The sequence below is a fragment of the Montipora capricornis genome, chromosome 2 (assembly GCF_036669925.1).
Source record: "Montipora capricornis isolate CH-2021 chromosome 2, ASM3666992v2, whole genome shotgun sequence".
Lineage (NCBI taxonomy): Eukaryota > Metazoa > Cnidaria > Anthozoa > Scleractinia > Acroporidae > Montipora > Montipora capricornis.
Window position 1 is genome coordinate 47,197,620 of NC_090884.1, and position 20,000 is coordinate 47,217,619.

A 20,000-nucleotide genomic window follows, 5' to 3' on the forward strand; every position below is an offset into this window, starting at 1 on the left:
ATCCGGAATACCTGGAGAGAATACTCATAGCGTACCAACAACAAACCTCACCCACCACACATTACGTTGAGTCCGGAAGTCGAACCCCGGATACGTCGGTTGCGCCAACCCTGTTTGCCAGTTCCTTGGCCATCGATGAAAAAGCTAGCCACTCATCATAACAGCAGGTGTCCGTTTTCCGAAATGACCATGTAAAGAAGTGTTTGATTTCCGAGTTCCTTTATTGAAAATCTAGTCGCGTAGACGCTTCAGATCAAGTAAGAAAAATTATAAGATCAAATGGGGTAAGCCCAAAGAGGAAACCACGCCAGGTTTTTTAAAATTAAGGCATTTACTGGCTTTATTCCGCACTTATCCCAACAGCTACAAGCCGAAAAAGAAAAGGCTGCTGCCAAAATAGATGGGCTTGAAGAAGAAATAGATGGATTGAAATCTCGGCTTCGGAGATTGCAGGACAAAGCTGATCAGGAGGTAATACAACTTATTTCACTTACCCATCTTTTGCTTGTTAACGAGGAGTCGTGAATTTTGTTTCTTGACCTTCTCGCGATTTCCTTTTGTAGAATTTCACATTCATTTGGTATACTTGGAATAAATTATTGGTTTGGCCATTTCAAACATAACCAGCCGGCTTTCGGTTCTGGGGCCCGTTTCTCGAAAGTCCCGAAAACTTTTCGGGCCCGAAAAGCCATTTGTGAAAGTGCCAGCCGCTTGATTTGGAAAGCCGATCTTTTGACATGTTTTCAAGGTAACAAAAAGAAAAGTGACTGTGAAGTTTGACGACTTAAATCCTCTCCGTTCTTGAGATACAAAGGGAATTGTGACACCCGAAAATGGCCCGTAAAGTTTCGGGACTTTCGAGAAACAGGCCCCTGCACACTCGCACTACAAAGAATTTCGGGCTTGGAACTTTATGCGCGTGTGGTTACTGTGACGTTTGTTACAATTTTATTGTGTAAAACCATTTTGATTTGTATGTAGCTGGACAGAATGAGAGATGCTGGGGCTCGCCAGGTTCGTGATCTCGAGGGCAAAATGGCCGATCTCAGAAACCAGCTGGACAATGAAAGAGTGCGTGCTGACGAACAGGTAACGGAGAGTCTTTCCACGCATGGGCAGAGCACGCATGGCACATCGATCTTGTGCCAAAGCTATTGACATGCTACAATAACCGAAAAAGTCACGGTAACAGACATGAGGCAAACGTAAAACATGCTTATCTTTTACTAATAATATCAACTCTATTCATCGCTTGTTGACGCCTCATGCAGGACTATTTTTGAACTCGAAGACGTAATATATAAAAAACTGCCAACCCCACCCCTCTCCCCTGCGCCAGGTAGCTTGATTTCACAAATTATAGAAGGAAGCGAACAAAGATCGACATTACGAAATGGAGATGGACCTCATACTCAAAAGAGTATGGAAATTTTAAAAATGAATGAGAGAACGCGAAGCAATCAGACAGACATGACAGCTCGCGAGCTATCTGCTCTTGCAGTACGGTTGATTGGCATATGTTCATTTCGAATATTTGAGCATTGCACCCTTTCTCTATGGCGTTTATTTGTCCTCTCTCTACACGCCCCCAAGTAAATTACAATTCTTTTATGCAAATTTGGCTGACATTATGTTTATGGAATTAGTATTGTATGTGGGCTGCCATATTCATTAAATTCTCCTGTCGCAGTTGAGAAAAGCTCGAAACAAGGAAGCAGGGTTAAAGAACTTGCTGGGAGAGACACAAGCTCAGCTTGAGGTGAGAATTGTTTGGCTTATTTATATTTTTAGAGCGGTTTTCAAATGAGTGTCGTAAAACTAAAACCAAAGTAATTACTTTGGCCAATCAAAAAGGACGGAGACAATCAAGTAAACCAATCAAAACCCGAAGTAATTACACGTAGCCGACACAAAGCGCGGGAAAATGTGCACGCGCAAGACACGATTGGTTTTGTCTCACATCTGATTGGTTGGAAAAGTGGCGCGAGAACTGTGAACCAATCACTGAGTGAAGTAATGCAAAACGAAAGTAATTCGCTAATTACTTTCGACACTCAATTGAAAACCGCTCTAACAGAAGTTGACGATAGGTAAGCGATGGGCCTCTTCTAATGAGTGGTCCGTAGTGCTGATATCGATTCCAACCTTCCCCATTTCAAATTGCCATTGTTCCCGAAACCCCCAGGAAGACTCTGGAAGAAGATGAATTTAGATTTTGTCCAAACTTGTCAAATAGTTTTGTTTCTCAGGAAAATTTGGTTTTATCAAACGTGTTGATAAAGGTCGAATTACCAACGCGAACAATTTGGAAAGCTGACGTTTCTAGCGTTAGTCCTTCGTCAGAGCGAATGGAGGAATTGTGGGTGTGGTTGGTTTTTATGCGGGTGTGGAGGAGCTTTGCCATTGGTGGAAATCTGAACTGGAAATGGAAGGAAAAGGATAGAAGTAACTTACGATTTCCTGGCGCATCTCCTTGGTGAGTGTCTTCAGGTTTGGCATCGTGAGTTTTGGCGTCTTAATTGCGAGGAATGAAGGAAGTCGCAGCGATTGAACGGTTAATAAATTTCTAGTTTCTAAACAAACTGTGGTGCTGCGTCGGTGGGAGAGTGAAACAGGAAAATTTGGCTTTATGAACGTGTTGATAAAGGTCGAATTACCACCGTGAACGATTTGGAAAGCTGACGTGTCGAGCGTTAGCCCTTCATCAGAGCGAATAGAGGAATTGTGGGTGTTGTTGGTTTTTATGCGGGTTTGTTTCTCTACGAGAATCTTCTGCTGTTAATTTTCAGATATGGCCAAAACGTTTCTCATCTTTTGTTAACAGTCAGTGGCAACTGTGTTGATAGAGCTTGGCTCGCCTTTTTATTTCAGCGCACCTCTCACCAAAGCCATGCGCAGCAGGCTAAGCTGCAGGAGTTAGAAAATGAGATCGATGGGTTGAGAAGAGCTTTGAAAGAAGCCGAAACTGAAGCTCTGAAGGTGAGCCACAGAGTTTACCTGATGGATTACGGGAGGTTTGCCCAAAAGTTTGGATTAAGGGTTGACGAATTCGCTCATCAATACCCTGGACTGGCAGAAGAAACGGTACTCTCTTTCCATTAGCACTTCCCGTACTGTAGTCCGATATTCAGCCAAATGAGATGACTCGGGGTTGGCAATATTGCCCCGTTTACAAGATCAAAGTTAACTGGGCTTGAAACTAGGGAGTCAGTCTGGCAATTGCATTGGTCAGTAACATCAAATTATACTGAGCGCTGTCGTATTTTGGGATTATTCCTTTTTTGCGTTTTCTCGGCTTTAGAGTATTGCCTATATAAGAGTCATACTTCTCGGAGCTACGACTAACACAGTTTTTGTCCGATTCAGCTCAAATATACAGGAATATTGTAACACAGTTCGATGTAAAAAACGGTGTCGGCGTTTTTGAATTGTTTGACGTGTTTGGATTTTATACCTCACTTTGCCTAACTTCTCGGTCAAAAACACTATTTTCAACTTTGATGGAAAATAACAAATGCAAAACGTAATGTATCAGAAATCGCTGACGTCTTTTGGTTGAAAAAATCGACTGCTTCAAAGAATTCAGAAAATTTAAAATCCCTTGTATCTCAAACCTCAAGAACAGTACTATCTGTGTTTGGTTTGAGAACCTTACATAGATAAAATAACGTTCAAACAAAAGAGAACTTTTTTGGATTCAAAACCACATTCAAGGAGCATTCAGATGATATCTATTTTATTCTCGTACATAAAGACTGGCGACATAAGAACGTTTTAAGAAAATGAAACCTCGAAACTATGACAAGACCTGAAGTTAGACTTCTGCAAATTAATACTCGGACTCTTTCCTAGTATATTCGTGTGGCCATCAGGGTAAAAAAAAAAACATCTCATCAATATGCAATAACTAAGACGTCTTTAGAGAACCCCCTTGGCTGGTCTCCGTGATGTCGTTCTACCGTTCAAGTGGATGCTTCTTTGTTTCCCAACAGGATAAGCTTAATAAGGAATTGGAAGCAGCCCACGCGGAACGCATGAAAATGGCAATAGAAGCGGCGGCCGACAAACAACTGGCTGAGGCCCAACAACAGGTATTGTTACATTTTTACATGTTACATTTTTTAAATGTACACGTTTCCAACTGTATAAGTTACTCAGGTAGAGTAGTGGGTAGCAGATGTGTCCTATCACTTTGCGGTCTTGCCCCCAGCACAGTCACAAATGGATTTATTTTTAGATACACTTTGCGCGCGAAACAAACAAAGGGCCGCCAATTTCAACCAATTAGAAAAATCCATGTCACGCGTGACTATATCATATCATATCATATATCTTAATTTACCTTCGGATTTTCGAGTTGCTTGGTGTAGCTAGTATCTCCGAGCATTTACTCTCCCATCCATGATACACCATAGAAGACAGACAAAAACATGCCATACTCTTTGCGACAAGTATGTGGGTTCTTTAACGTCCCACAGGGAACTTATGAACATCAAAGATATTTGTGAGACGGGGTCTACGGTTTATCGTCCTTATCCGAGAAGACTAAAGAGCCTAACCATTTGCAGATGCCATTACAAATGGAGCACTTTCTCCTCAGACAGCCCGCTGCTCAACCAAATGAGCCACCGGTGCGCGGTGCGCGGGAAACTGCCTTCTTCTGCCATGTTTTTTTCAGGGACATGACGACTAATTTTCGCGGGAACGAATATTCTAAAAATAGACTCATTTGTGACTGTGCTGGGGAGCCCACCCATGCCATAACAACAACACTCTTATCTAACTCACTCTTGATGCACGACGAGTGTCCCGTTGCTCTTCTCCCCAAATAGGCCATTTCCGAGTTCAAGTCTGCCTCCTCTTCAAAGCGAGTCTAAGTGCGAAGTTTTTCTTATGCAAAGTAGTTTTCATTCATATGTAAAGTATAACTAATTACCATCACAAAAACTTCGCACTTTGACTCGCTTTGAAGAGGAGGCAGAAATGAACTCGGAAATGGCCTATTCAACAACATACGTGTCTGGGGATACAGAGAATTAACGTCAGAAATTAAAGTGTCCCCTAAACTCCGATAAAAGTAAAGATAAACCGTTGCATCTCCCCTCAACAAAAAAATAACGCTAATCCCTTACGCTTACGGGACGGGACGGATTACATACCTGAACCTGAGGTCATTTACCAAATGAAAAAACAAATAGGTAGCAAATTGGGCGTCAATCAGATTACTTGCATTTCCGAACGTAAATAGTTGAGCACAGGTCCTACTAGCACCTTCCGGTGTTGAGAACAAGTGCATATTGATCAACGGACAGTTTGCTACTTAGGGCGTTTCCGGGGGTGATTCCGTAGACGCACAGTTTGTTGGGTGGTAACCTTATTAATCAGGTGCGATCGGTGTACCGAAATGGTTTCATTACGTGTGAGACATGCTTTTCCTCAATAACCGGGAAAACCGCTGAAAAGTATGCAATTTTCCATATGTCCATGAGGGGCGGTCCGGCATAGCATGACAAAAGTAAATTGCGCTTTCTTGTGGAATATGCGCTTTTCTCTCTTTCTTTTTTATCCATAATCTTCAGTTTGCTTACATACCTGATGTCAACCTTGTCGTAGATGGACTGTCATTACTAATGAGAGTTTATCGGCGTGGATTAAAGCTACGTTAGCAACCATTGGAGTACAAATACCTGGGAAAAACACGCGGGAAAATGAAAACGCGCCAGCCGGGAGAGCGATGTGATTCTCTTCCGATTTGGTTTTTTGTCTCTCTCGCGCGGCTCTTATTTACGATCCGCGCTGTCTTTTCGCAAACGCTTTTAACGCGGGTCTTGTGGACGTGGTTTGTAGAGTGTAAGCCTCGCTTTTTCAGTGGTATTTGTAATGTTTTTTCCTCCTTTAGATATCTTCATTGCAGTCGTTACTGGCTGACAAGGATAGGCAGCTACAGGAACAGTTAACACAAGGAACACAGAATGCATCTGATATTGGTAGGAATTCTAACTCCGTAATGTTCTTTTTTATCGCAAGAAGTGCAAGTTTCGCTTGCGGAGTTCGTACTGGACATGGAGAACCGGGAAAGTTTACTTCCCTGTAAATACGTATTGGGATGGAAAGCAGGGAAACTTTTTTCATAGGCAGTAAGTGGTTGGAGTTTTAAGATTAACAGCTCAAGGTTAGAAAAGGGGAAAATAGAACTTTGTACAGTACAAAAAACCGCGCACCGGTGGCTCAGTTGTTTGAGCATCGGGCCGCCATGCGGGAGGTCGTGAGTTCGACTCCGGCCGGACCAACACTCAGGGTTTTTAAATAACGGAGGAGAAAGTGCTGCCTTTGAAATCACATCCGCAAATGGTTAGACTTTAAAGTCTTCTCGGATAAGGACGATAAGCCGGAGGTCCCGTCTCATGCACAAATAACTTCCATGCTGATAAGTTCCCTGTTTGACGTTAAAAAACCCACACACTATTCGAGAAAAGTAGGGGATGAAGTTCCCAGTGTTGTGGCTGTCCTCTGTGTGTATATGGTTGGGTGGGTATAGCAGGTCCACATCAGCTGAATAGCTGCCATAACTTCAACCTGTTCAAAGAAATAAATAACAAACAAATAACAAATTTGAAATCGATTTAGTTTTTCTTGAACTTGTCCATTTATAAATGGTAAGACTTGAAACTCATACCCTTGTCTCAGACAATGGACGTTTTTTGGTTTTATCCATAGCTGCTCAGCGAGCTGAGATTCGAAACCTCGCATCAGCTTTGGCCGAACAAAACGACGAACTGGAGAGACTTAATGACGATCTCACACAAATGTCCAGAGGCCCAGTTCACACACAGTATTTGCATAATCCAGGTCAGTTCTTAAAAGCAGTCTTTATTCTTAAGTATCGAAAGAAATTGAACTTTTTAGACATGGTAGCCCATTCACCTCGAAGACTGGTGTCCGTAGGGCCCTTGCATCAGAACTTAATCAACTCGAATTTTATAATTTATATTGAAATCCATGTCTAAAATCCAATTACTACCCTTAATGTTTAAAGATTACCCACTAAAATATTTTTTAGTTTCTTTGGTTAACTAAAGACATAAATTTTAAATGAAAGGGCTGGTCTTATTGAGCTGTATAAGCGTATAGATGACTTGTTTTTATGGTTATAGATCCCAGTCTGACGGCTTTAGCCGGCGAAGTCGAAGCTTTAAGAGCAGCTCTTTCACAAAAGGAACAGCAAGTAGCGAATCTGACCAGTCCAATCCATGTTCCGGTGCATCCACCGTTTGCTTCTACCTTAGTAACCACACCTGGCCTGATGCCCACCCAACCTCCCGTTCCTCAAATGACTATCTCCGGTTTAGCAACCACGCCTGGAGTAGTACCATCTCAGGCCTACGTTCCTCAGTTTACGACGTCCGTGTTACCAACCACGCCTGTTTTAGTTCCGTCACATACCTACGTTCCAGTTGTCGCAACTTCCAGTATGGCGACCACGCCTGCTGCTATATTTACGCAAACATACGTCCCATCTGCGGTCCCTGGTCCAGCACAAGAGGTGGTGAGTGGGACCAGTGCCACGCAGACAGTTCCAGCCGTCTCCACACTGGTGACGAGTCCCGGTGGTCCATCAAGTCCGGAGCAAGTCCATCTTCATCATCATCATCATTATGTTTCTCGTAAAAGTCCTCGAGGTAGGATTTCTAAGCCTTCTTGACTCGGAAACGCCGCCATTATTTAGTGACCTCTTAACCAGAAATTAGTTAGAATCGGAAAAGTGGTCCGAAGACAGGCTTCCTTTAACAATAATAGTTAAGTATCAATGGATTTACCATGAGGGCACTAATTCTCAGTTTTCACATGGCGTCACGGCCACCATGTTGGAGCCCCTAAACAAAGAAACGGCGGCCATTTTGGAGCCCCGACGAAATCCTCCGGAAATTTAACTCTATTATTATGCAAACGTTGTCTTTTTTTTTCGTTGAAAAGCGTGGCTGTTGATCACGTTAGTGAAAACCAATAATTGGGCACACTAATGAAATTAACTCAAATCAAATAATCAAAGATTGGTTTTTGTGAAGATGGGAAAACCGGAGTACCCGGAGAAAAACCTCTCGCTGCAAAGTAGAGAACCAACAAACTCAACCCACATATGACGCCGAGTCGAGGAATCGAACCCGGGCCACATTGGTGGGAGGCAAGTGCTCTCACCACTGCGCCATCCTTTGGCCTCTTCTTGTACAGTATTTCAAAATGTTGCATTAATCACCGAGTAAAAGCTAGCAGTCAGATAGATAGATAGATAGATAGTTTAATAGTAATAAAAAAATTGCAGCCATAAGCTGAATTACGAATTATTTACAGCGTAAGATCAATTTAAAAGAAATAATGTTAAAATTAATATTTATAAATTTATGTCCAGTCAATCAGTTATGTATATTATCATATGACTAGCTCCGTGAACGGCGCAAGATGAACCAAATCCCGCGCCGCGATTGGTTACCCGAGCGGGCAAGATGGAGCTATCTTGCCCGCTCGGGATTTCTCGATTTTGGTGTTTTATCCCATATAATGAATCCTTTATTGACCAAGCTTGTTCGGTCAAGATGGCTGGATATTGGCCTCGTTCTTTTTTTGCGTGTTTATGAACTGAGACGAAAACACGCAAAAAATAACTTGGCCAATATCCAGCCATCTTGACCTCACGCTTGGTCAATAACCGTTATATATTAACGTTGTTGACCACTTCCCTCTGAAGGGATTCAAGATGGCTTACCGGACTGCAATAGGTACTCCCATATCTTAAGAAAAGCCAGTCATGAGACTGAGTGTCACTTCATCCATGACGACTACGACTAGAAATTTTAACCATTTGCAGCTTCCAAGGCAACGATTATTCCTCGGAACCTGCCACCTCTAGCATGGTACTGAATCCCGTATTTTACTAATACAGTAAACATTTTGTTTTCCGATAGGCGTGAGGAAACCCAAAGCCGTGACATTGACAACGTCCACACACCTCTCACCAGAGCTGTTAAGTGCTTCCACATTGACCCCGCCTGTCTCATCCGTTCGTCATCATCATCACCATTATGATGACGTCAGCAGTCAGGATGGCGACGCAGCAAGAAGGAAAAAGCGAAAATCCAAGAAACGACAGCGGGACGTTTTGTTCTGCAATTTTCCGAATCACGAAGGCTTAGTAAGTCAAATTGAAGTTCATCCAAAATTCAATGGTCAACTTCTTTAGAGCAGATCAGAGCAGGTAGATATGCGCAACCATATCCAATCAAATCCATTTATGTTGTGAAAAGGAAAGGCAAGAAACTTTATTTAAGTGTCTAATCTATCTAGCGCTGTAGAGCACTAATCGGGGACACTGTAAATTGAAATTAACAAGTTAACGCAAATCAAATCAAATTTTGGTTTTTGAGAGAGGGGAAAACCGGAGTACTCGAAGAAAAACCTCTCGGAGCAGAGAAGAGAACCAACAAACTCAACCCACATATGACCCCGAGCCTGGGAATCGAACCCGAGCCACATTGGTGGTGGGAGGCGAGTGCTCTCACCAATGCGCCATCCCTGTACCCCGGATGACTCGAAAACTCGAACCATGTTTGGCAAGTCAAGGTTGAACTTCTCTCCGAAATCAGGTGGACACCGAGTCGGGATTAATGATGCTAACTTAAATTTATAAAGCTATACAATTAATTGCCCAACCAGCATTTCGACACTCCTGTCTAATATATTCATCAGCGTAAATCTAGTTTTGAAGCTTTGGATCGTGAAGTGTGCATTTTTTCATCTTCAAATCAGAGAGGCATCAAACCTTCAATGTTGCTAAACGAATGGCTCATCCATTTAAAGGCGTGTGCATCGACTAATAATGCATTTAACGTTGCGAATTTAAAAACAGCTGAAAGTGCTCGAGAGTGGCCTCTTCGACGCTCTCGTGCTCGCCGAACTTGTCGCGTACATCGCAATTCGATTTACGCACGTTTGAGAATGAAACAGCTTTCAAATGAGACTGCGTTTTAGAAACGTTCAACGCGTATTCTCTTGAAACACCTGTTTTTAGATCTCACTTGAAACTAACAACCATTAATTTTAGCCCGTGTATTGGTTATTTGACTGATTCCAAAAATGTAAATTAGCCAGTTACATTACTCTTAAAATTTCATTCTCTGCTATACAACGGACACTTATTCGTCCAACGTTCCGTTCGGAATTAGTGGCTGGAAGGTTAGGGGGTCTTTCTGTGTACACCCCTGTTGAAACCAAGCATGATTTTCTACCCGTTTCTTTGTCATTTCATACCAAAACTAAAAAGTAATTCACTTTTTACGAATTTCATTCGATGGCTTACAACTGACATTTTTTTGCTTCCAATGTCCTTTTAGGAATACGAGGTTGGAAGGTTAGAGGGTCTTCTGTCTTCATCTCTGCAGGCACAGAAATTTCAGGTACTATTACCGAATCAACTTCATATCTGTTTGGAAATTTCATTTGTTCTTCATCTTCAATAAGAGTGTTTCCTTTGCAAGATTTGCCTTTTTAGCTTCTCGCATTTCCATGTCCAATCAGATTGCAGGATTTGTTGCATTCCACCCGAACACGAACTGAGAAAAAAATAAAACATGTTATCTTCACGTGTGAAGATATCATGTTTTCGCGCGAAAGCTCACTTGGTTTTTCAAGTTGGTGTTTATGTAATAATAGGGTATATGTCCTGTTCAGCGGATTAGCGAAGCATTCAATAGATTCTTTTTTTGTGAGGAGGGTGGGAGGGGGAGAGGGAGAGGGGAGGGGCGATGGTTGAACGAGGTGTGCCTGAAATGGGTGTGCGTTTAATTACCATTATTGTATTTATTGATTTAACCTCACGTCAGTCAAAGGCTAAAGATAAGCAATTTTTAATTCACTCACTTTCCAACTGTCGAATTCGTAACTTATACCTCAACGTTCGTTTCTCGATGATGAACGACATCGTCATCTCTGAGTTGACTATATTTTTAGGTCGTAAAATGTGAGCAAAGTGGGAATATCAAATCATGTCGGTCATATAGGCCTTTCTATCTAGAATGTCAGAGAAAGCCTATGGTAAACACCTTCGTCTTGACGCCTGCTTGTTTCCGTTGCGAAAAGGAAAGGTAGTTTGATTAGTATTTCCTTTCAGGTCGAAGCTGCCAAGTTTGGCACTAAAAGGCATAATTGCTTGAATATTGTCTAATTTCAGGACAGTCGCGATTCGCTGCGAATGGATTTAAAAGACCTTGAAAATGAGGTGAGCTAATTAAACTGTCAAACGGCTAGTTACTGTGCCGCTTTTATTTTGTGACCTATTCGCGTTAAATCCTCAATTCTTTTTTTATCTCCTTTGTAATTGTCTTTTGCTAACCCGGTAAATTCGTTTATTAATTTAGTAATTTAGATGTACACTCTCCAAATATAGGACCTAGACAGTTTCTGGGTCTTTTTTGGCGGGCAATTAAGGCGATCTTGTTCCAAAACTATACTCCCAACTAATTAAGTCTCCCTAACTTGTTACAACCTTTACTAACACGTGTCTTAAAATTTCAAGGTCGAAACTTCCTTGAAGCGAAGAGCGGCTTCAAAGCTAAGCCGAAATAAACGACATTCGCTGGACGGCAATTTAGCGGTAAGTTGTAATTTTAATGAAAGACGACTTGTTTAAATTGAGCACATCTTGCTTTTGCGCCAAACCTACTCTTTGCTAGCGTGAGCATGACAGGTGTTTTCGATTTAAGATGTCTTTTTAGTTTGTTAGTAGGAAAACGGTTATAGGTGAGGTAAATGGGAATTCGCGTTGAAGTCAAATTCCTGCGTTGTCGTTCACTTATGTAAACTTACTGTTATTTTGCAGTCACCATTTGAAACACTCATTTTCTTGTAATTTATTTCGTATTTCACACTGTAAACCATATTAGCAATAGACTTTATAATTGCACTCCGACTAGATCATTTTTGTGAAATAAGCTTGTAAACTATTAATTCTTAACAGAATCAACGACTTGACTGACTCGACTTTGTGCTGATTGTTTTTATTATTTTAGCGTCTTCAAGACCATCTCTTGACTGTTGTAGATCACAAGTCTCGCTTATCGTCGTCCAGCTTAACTAATTAACTTTCTTTCAATCCTCTTACAAGAAAATTTAGTTAACATATGATGGACAAGTGTCCCAAAAACGAAACTACTGGTAGATCAAGTTCTTCTGTCAATTTTACCGTTCTCCGGCTTTCTTTGGCCACTGTTTACGATACGATGATTTCCGTGTGAAAACGTTTTGAGACATTTAATTTTCCTCAGTTTCCTTTGCTTTTTAACTTCGAACTGTTCTTATACATTCCTATATATCGAGTATAACAAACAATTTTTTTAACGATCCTGTTGAAAAAGTAAACATTTTTATTTCAAAGCAGAGTGGATTTGAATAAATTGAAGTAGCGAGAACTCGGAAATTAACGGCTTCGAAAAACTCACGGTACGAATTTACGAAATGAGTGTGCCCTCTTTTATGCAACTGTTTGAAGTTTTAAATCTTAAGCCAAAAAGGCTCAGTTATTACCGAAATATGATCAATTTTAAGTAAACGTGTTTGGAAACATATAGGGAGGACGAAATTAAAGCTATTTAAACAAACAACGATAGACTGCCGTAAGAGGGTTCACTGAGGAAACCTTAACACGAGTCCCATTTACACTTGCATGTGTTTGTTTCATGTCGCACACTTGTGAAGTTTTTGGCCACAGTGTGTTGTACCCTTTAGTATTTTTTTTCCTGGAGAGTGCTCTAGCCGATATGGGACAGCGGATATAATTGGGAATTCCCTTAAAGGTCATGTTGCACAAGTCGTTTTTTAGCGATGTTCCGTTAAAAATTAGAAAGATCTGCCAGAGGCCCGTTTCTCGAAAGTCCCGAAACTTTACGGGCCATTTTCGGGTATGACAATTTCCTTTGTATCTCAAGAACGGAGAGGATTTAAGTCGTCAAACTTCACAGTCATTTTGCTTTTTGCAACCTTGAAAACGTGTTAAAAGATCAGCTTTCCAAAACAATGGATAGCAGTTTCACAAATGGCTTTTCGGGCCCGAAAAGTTTTCGAGACTTTCGAGAAACAGGCCCCTGGCATCGCATTTACTTGAAACGGCAAACGCGAGTGCTGGATTACCCCCCTTGTCACAAATCGTGAGAGTTTCTTTTATTCTTACTCCTCTCTCTTTATTTTGGAATTAACAAATCGAACGTGGTTCAGCGTTGTCTGTACTCTGATCGACAACGATATTCGTCATCACGGTGGTCATTGAAAATGTTGTGGACTCACGAGGCGCAGCAAGTTTTGACCACTGTGATGACGAATATCGTTGTCGATAAGAGTACAGACAACGCTGAACCACTTGATTTGTTTTTTTACCACAATATTCAACGCCAAAGAAAGGGTTTATTTCAGGGAGTGACAAAAATCATGACACAAAGAAAGAGCAAACCTTGTCTATAACTTTCTCGCAATACGATTGGTTGATTTCCCAAAATGAGCGTTCCTGATTAACTATTACATTGCGTGACAAATAGACCTTATTTATTCACAATGGCCGCGATGTTGGATTTGCTATTATCATGCAAATTAGCTACACACTTCTGAGGGTTCAAACAACACAACTTCGAGAGGTTATAACGAACATCGTAGCCACACAGATGATTTGTTCGACGTTCATTGAATGTTTATCACTAAGTAGTAAAATAGAATGATTACACAAATTACTTCTATGTTTTTTTTGTAGTGAAAAATGAGCATATAACGAAGTAGAAAGTCAAAAATGTCAAAGGCAATCAAAGATATAAAATTATTATAAAAGATACTTAATTCTAAATTCTAAAATGCACTTTTAGCAATGTTATTTCAATATTTCGACGAGCAGATTTTCCGCAATTTGCCTTTTTTCCAATGTTTGCCCCCCAGCATAACACATGGCTAATTTACATGACAATTTGAAAACCAACATGGCGGCTATCGTGAATAAGGTCCATTGACTTAAGCAGCGTTGCCTAGACTATACGCGACAACGGCAAATTAGCCAATTAGATTGCGAGATTATAAGCAATTGTGGTAAAAAGGTATTCGATATCTGTAGGTAACGGGCAACTCGGAAATGAGATGAAATCAAGGAAGTCTTTTTGATTATTTGGCAAAACTCACATTTTATCCTGCCGTTTGCCGTAAACCCGATGTAAATCTTTCTACTGCCTTGGCCAGAGAAAGGACGCAGCTCTTTACAACCTCTAATTTCATCGGATACGTTTAGGACGCAGCTCTAATGTTTTTAGAGTTAGGGTTCATTGTTTCTTTTGGATCGTTTTTTGTGTCCGTTGTTTTCTGAACCAATCGCGAGAGCCGTTGTAATGGCTGTGTACTGACCCTTGGCAATTCCATGGAAGGTCTGCTTTACATTTACAACTATCTTTGAAGAGACCATATTTATTTTATGTATTAGATTGTTGCTTTCGTGGGAACTTGTGGCGTCCATTACCCGGACGAGATTCAAAACCAAACTTGTTTCGAGAGCTCTTATTTAGCTCGAGCACTCTTGAGACAATTTCGGAAAGAAAGACCTCTGAATGTTCACTTCACCCTTCAGGAATCATGATGGCCACGTAAGATTAAGGCTGGCCTTCTGATGACAAGTGAAGCCTTATGCAAATAGAAACGCCTTTTAAGAATGAGAAAACTTTGGGCTGAGTTGTCGGATGCAAGATAAATGCTTATTCTGGCTAGCGGTGTTGTCGGCCTTTGAGCGCGCGAGCGACGAAGATGGTCTCTATCTTTCCCGCTCACTCGCGTGTATCAAGGTACCCAATGTAAAGTAAACCTAGTGTAAGTGCGCTGGGTTAGCCCTACGATAGATATTATCCCTTTGTTGCACACACTGTTATAGCTCTTCAGGATCAGAAAGCCAGTCTTTTCTTAATCGCCTTACATGGTCAACAGAAAAATAATAGAATTGTGAGTTCTTCCTAATTTTTCGTACAAAAAGAGATTTATCGTATTTTCTTTTATAAATTAAGAAAGAAAACGTAATTTTATGAAAGATTTTAAATAAAATTTACCGACAAATCAAGTTGTGTTTTGTGTTTTTCTTCATTTCCTTGTGGGGCGTCTAAGGTGGGCTGGCCTTTTGATGACTTCTCTTTTTTCCCATCGCATTCAGATCAGAGCATTGCTGGGTGCGCTCATATGCATTTAACCCATCTAATGCGACACTCCTTGATAAAAGTGTTATTTTTTATCTTTCGGTACTCAGGAAAAAAATTACCCCACCGAAGTTTGTCTTTACCTGAACGTAACTGAGGACTGTTTAACCTCTCCCAGTGCCGATGATACCTTTGACGTAAGGCTTCATGTAGAGAGGCAATTTTGACGACTCGACTAAAAAATCCTATTGTTACTTGGTAGGAGTCCGACCAACGATCTTCGAAATTTGCTTCAAGGCAGCAAGGATTGTATTCATCCCGCCACCATTAGGTACACTATCTCCTCCGTGTAACTTACTATCAACTCCCCCACCAAAATAGACCAGGGTTCTCAGATTTTGCTGATTCTGCAGTAAAGGTCTTTACAATAAAATAATAGTATTTTTAGTTCATGAAGCGTCATAGTTATTGGAGTTTGATGGCATTGTTTCCTGGTGGCGAGATAAACGTAAGGCGTATGCTCAGGCAAGAGCTTATTTGGCTCGGCAGTAAGGGCTTCTAAACATTGCAATCTTTCAGGTTTGACCGGTTTAAAGGAACTGGTTTTCACCAATATTGATGGTAAGATGTGGTTAACTCTTGTCGCTAAAATAACTTTCTGAAAATTCTTTATTTATTGTCCTACCGTGTCAGGCTTTGATTGCGGCTTACTCCGTGCAACAGTTTGTCCTGCTGCATTTGACTATGAAGCGATTTCTAGATCAGTCTAAGAATTCCATGACTGTCTCGTCAACCCCCGCGGGATCAACGTCCTTCAAGTTGAGCAAAACGTTTTCCCGATATTTCGACGTTTTCTTTGTAATAACCTTGACGGCATTTTTATATTTATATTCAACGCAGCCACTGAACAAAAGAAGTTTCACCTAAACGTCCAACCCAGGCTCTCTGTCGCTCTCCTTCTCTTGTCGTCGAAAAGGAGGGAGAGGCTGGGTTCAAGGTTCCTTTCACTACACACTAAATCTCTGATTGGCACATAAACAACAACAGGTGACATGACGACTTAAATGGCTATACTACTTCAGCCCTTTATCAGGTTCTCAGAGTTGGCAAAGCTTAAACACCTTATGCCAAAAGTTTTAGTATTCTTTTGTTTGATTGCAAATTGGCCCTTTCGGCCTCGTTCAAGGTTAAAGATTCCGAGCTTGAATTTTACGTTTGAAAGCGAGGCCAAAAGGGCCAATTTGCAAGGAAGCAAAAGAATACTAAAATGGCCTCCATTTTGGAATAAGGTGTATGTCATTCCATTTCAAAAGTACTGAACGCTTGTGTGAAGGAACACACCTCGACACATGTATTTGAAAGTCGTACTCGTTATAGCCTAGTTGGCCTCAAGTACGCTATTTGCTACCCTAAAATTTCCGAAAACGAACCTGTCTTTAATTGTACGCCTCATCTATTTTTCTATTTTTTAGAGTAATGTTTGTAGTAAATCATTTTCCATCAGGCTGGTAGCGAGCGAGTCTTTATCATGAAAGCTATAGACGAAGAAGTCGAAGAAGAGGGAGAAAACTTTCCGATAAAATATCTTCAACAGAGGCAAGTGATCAATTTTTAATTCAAACCGGAGTAGAGAACCCAACAACCTCAGGAAACGATGTCATCATTGTTCCTTAGGGTATTTTTTGCATGAATCGGACGAGTCGGTAAATTTGATCCATGGCCAAACTGGCCAACGTTAATTAAAACTTTTCAGTGATGTCCTTCGCTCGTCGTTTTTGTGGTTTGTTTGGAAATTTAATGATAGTTTCAAATAAGCTAACAATTTGTTCCTGGTGGTGCGGTTCCTTAACAATCGAACTTGGAACCTTCAATAGTTCGTTAACGGCGATATTTGTTGTAAATTCATTCTGCATAAACGCTAGCTTTGGGAAGGGGGAGGAGGGGGGGGGGGGGGGGGGAGAGAAGTCCCCACGACGTGACAATGACAATAATGATTACGGTTATAAATTATGAAGTGGTTGAATTTAAATTTCCGACGTGTTTGCAGTTCGGGACCAGGGATGGAGTCTACAAACCAAATGAAGAATTTTACCCAGGAGGTACACTGGGACAAGAGACTGATTGACCTGGCCCGAGTGGAAAGTATTATTGAGGAAAGAAAGGCGGAGTTAAAAGAGGTGGATGCTGTGTTAACTGAACGCAGACGCCAACTGGAGGAAATCTTTCAAAGGGTAAATAAATACATAAATAAATAAATACATAAATAAATAAATAAATAAAGAAATACTTAACTGACAAACACTAATTGGGGATTTTCGAGGCCAGTGAAATACAATCAAAGAAACTACAGGACAGAACAACATCAACGACTGCTAAGAATCCCAACCGAGCGGAGGCAGACCAGTTGGCTATTTTCAAGTTCAGTGGAGAAGTTGAACCAGGGACTACCAGGATCAAATTCAACTCCTGGCCAGAACGCGTCTTGAACCCGGCATCTCCGGATTACAAAGATTTCTTCCTAACCATTAGGCCGCACTGCGGCCGCACTGTGCTGATTTTGTCGCCCCGTTTGTTCTTGTTGTTTCTTCTTTCTTCAAAAAAAGCTTGGCGATAAAACTTCTCATGCTATTGTACAATATAAGTGGGAGCAGGAGCCCGTGACTAGGACCGAAAAACTTGTTACGGCATTTTTACAGACGGATCTATTTTTAGACTACCTTTTTCGCAAACGAAGAGAGGCCGTTCCGGTTTGATGGTGCTATGACGTCAAGCTAGTTGCTTGTGATTGGTCATCGGGCTCCTGTGGGAGTCTCATTGGTGGAAAATTCGATCTAAAAATAAATCGGTCTGTGAAAACGGCGTGACAGGAAGATAGGGCTGTTGTTCGTGAATATGCCAGTTAGAGTCCAACTTAGCAAAACTCGAAAAGAAATGCGAGTGTTCCCGACAGGATTCGATCTTATGGTCGTCGCACGTCCTTTTATTTTCGCGCAAACTATCTTATTGTTTTTTTTAGGTAGATGACGGATGTTCGTTGAGCAAACAATTATTGATGTCCATGATATTCGCTCAGTATAAATGACTAGTATTTACAAAGCTAAAAATTTTAAACAAGTAAAGAAGAAGATGGCTTAACGCCGAAAACATTCGGTCTTTTACTTTTTAAAAATTTTTAGTCTTGTAAATACTAGTCAAACAGTGATTATTTTGCAATTCCTTTAACAGGCCAATTTTTGAAAGTAGATTCTACTTCTTTTGGCCCTTTGATTTTACTCTATAAAATATCTGTTATCTTTTGAATTTTTATGGTCATGTTACGTCTTGCTCTTTAGTGCAATCTAGCCGAAGGACGATTGAGACGAGCAGAAGAGGATGCTGGGGTTATTGAACAAAGGGCAGCGGAGACCTCGGTCGAGTTAATTCGGGCGGGAAATCAACTGATCAGTCTGGAGATCAAAGAAAAATCATTAAATGATCGACAGGACCATATAGATAAGGTACTATAGACGGATTGGAAAGCGAACTTGTGTTTGTTTTCGTGAAAAGTTAGTAGTATCAACTATATTATTATCATCCGTATCATCATCATCTCAGGCTGGAATGCAGAGGTTGCGGCCGCCATTTCCTTCGTTACACTTGGTATGGTGGTAGTTCGAGAACTTCCATCTACGGGAGACAGGGAGTGGCCATTGCTATGGTACTCCTTGTCTCCCGTAGATGGAAGTTCTCGAACTACCACCCAGCGTTTTCCAATGATTGGGGGTTGGAGCATGGGGTAACGCAACCTTACGTTTCGGATGCTTTGGGGTGTCCCTATGATGTCTCTCCTAAATTATCCTTTTCTTTATTGTTGCTGACTTATTTTAATAATGAACGATGTTAGTTACTATATGTTATATTTAAGCAATAGAGGACTTTTTCCGACGGTGTTTACCTAGCCTCATCTAGGGGGAGTTGGGAGAATTCGATATTGGTTTTTTACTTCTTGATTGAAACAGATTTTCTTGATACACGCTCATATTTCCTACCGGCCAATCAAAGCGCGCGTCTGACAACACATAATCAATGAAAATTCGTGTGATGTCACAGCCGTGTTTATTGACCAATAAAAGTGCGCGTACTATCCTAATTATTTTATGAATATGAAATGTTTTAAATGTTAGAGTGAATTTCGCAGTTTAGGGAACTTCAAGTAGAAGAAGTTGCAAAGAACCCCTAGGCTTCTATTGACCTCGAACTTGAGACCGTGCAATTGAATCTGCCCAACTCTCGACCAACAGAAACCATACGGTGATGTCTTCGAAACTGGTCAAAACCTGCATTTTTTAGGCTTCTTTGAAACCTTTGGCTAGGCTTCTTCTATGGTCATTTTATCATAAAAGTCATACAACAAATTAAAATGTTATCGGAAAATCTTTTTTTTCTTTCAGACTTTACAAGGGAAAAGTAGAGAGTTAAAAGAAGTTGAGAACGCATGCGAAGTTGTGCGACGGAATGTCGATAAATTAAACCAGGAGCTTAAATCCAAGATGGAAGACCTTGAGAATAAAAAAAGTCATCTGACAGAAGTGGAATCGAGAATTCAACTTTCTTTAAGGTTTGACCATGAGAGTATTGTAACTAGGCCCCAAGCTTTTCTAAAAAATGGCATGATGAGCCGGATCAAATCAGATTTTTCCATTTTTTTTACAGTTTTGTCAGATTTATTAACTGCAGCCTTTCCACACTTCCGTAAAGCCGTAAGATTCTCCCCTTTCATCTCGGCGAAAAAAGAGAAAACTGAATATTTTCATCCACACCAGCGTT

General features: G+C 40.9%; 1 protein-coding gene across 3 annotated transcripts in view; it reads left to right on the forward strand.

Annotated features, from left to right (window-relative positions):
- LOC138024568 (centriolin-like) overlaps nucleotides 1–20,000 on the forward strand; it is a 60,149-nt gene that overhangs the window by 25,984 nt on the left and 14,165 nt on the right. For all 3 annotated transcript variants that reach the window (XM_068871797.1, XM_068871804.1, XM_068871813.1), the window contains 16 exons: nucleotides 364–471; nucleotides 982–1,089; nucleotides 1,691–1,759; nucleotides 2,872–2,979; nucleotides 3,993–4,091; nucleotides 5,900–5,987; nucleotides 6,718–6,849; nucleotides 7,155–7,679; nucleotides 8,961–9,187; nucleotides 10,386–10,448; nucleotides 11,222–11,269; nucleotides 11,567–11,644; nucleotides 16,699–16,790; nucleotides 17,242–17,425; nucleotides 18,527–18,691; nucleotides 19,625–19,791. In XM_068871797.1, coding sequence (XP_068727898.1) covers nucleotides 364–471; nucleotides 982–1,089; nucleotides 1,691–1,759; nucleotides 2,872–2,979; nucleotides 3,993–4,091; nucleotides 5,900–5,987; nucleotides 6,718–6,849; nucleotides 7,155–7,679; nucleotides 8,961–9,187; nucleotides 10,386–10,448; nucleotides 11,222–11,269; nucleotides 11,567–11,644; nucleotides 16,699–16,790; nucleotides 17,242–17,425; nucleotides 18,527–18,691; nucleotides 19,625–19,791 — 2,261 coding nt within the window. The remainder of the gene's footprint in view (nucleotides 1–363; nucleotides 472–981; nucleotides 1,090–1,690; nucleotides 1,760–2,871; nucleotides 2,980–3,992; nucleotides 4,092–5,899; nucleotides 5,988–6,717; nucleotides 6,850–7,154; nucleotides 7,680–8,960; nucleotides 9,188–10,385; nucleotides 10,449–11,221; nucleotides 11,270–11,566; nucleotides 11,645–16,698; nucleotides 16,791–17,241; nucleotides 17,426–18,526; nucleotides 18,692–19,624; nucleotides 19,792–20,000) is intronic.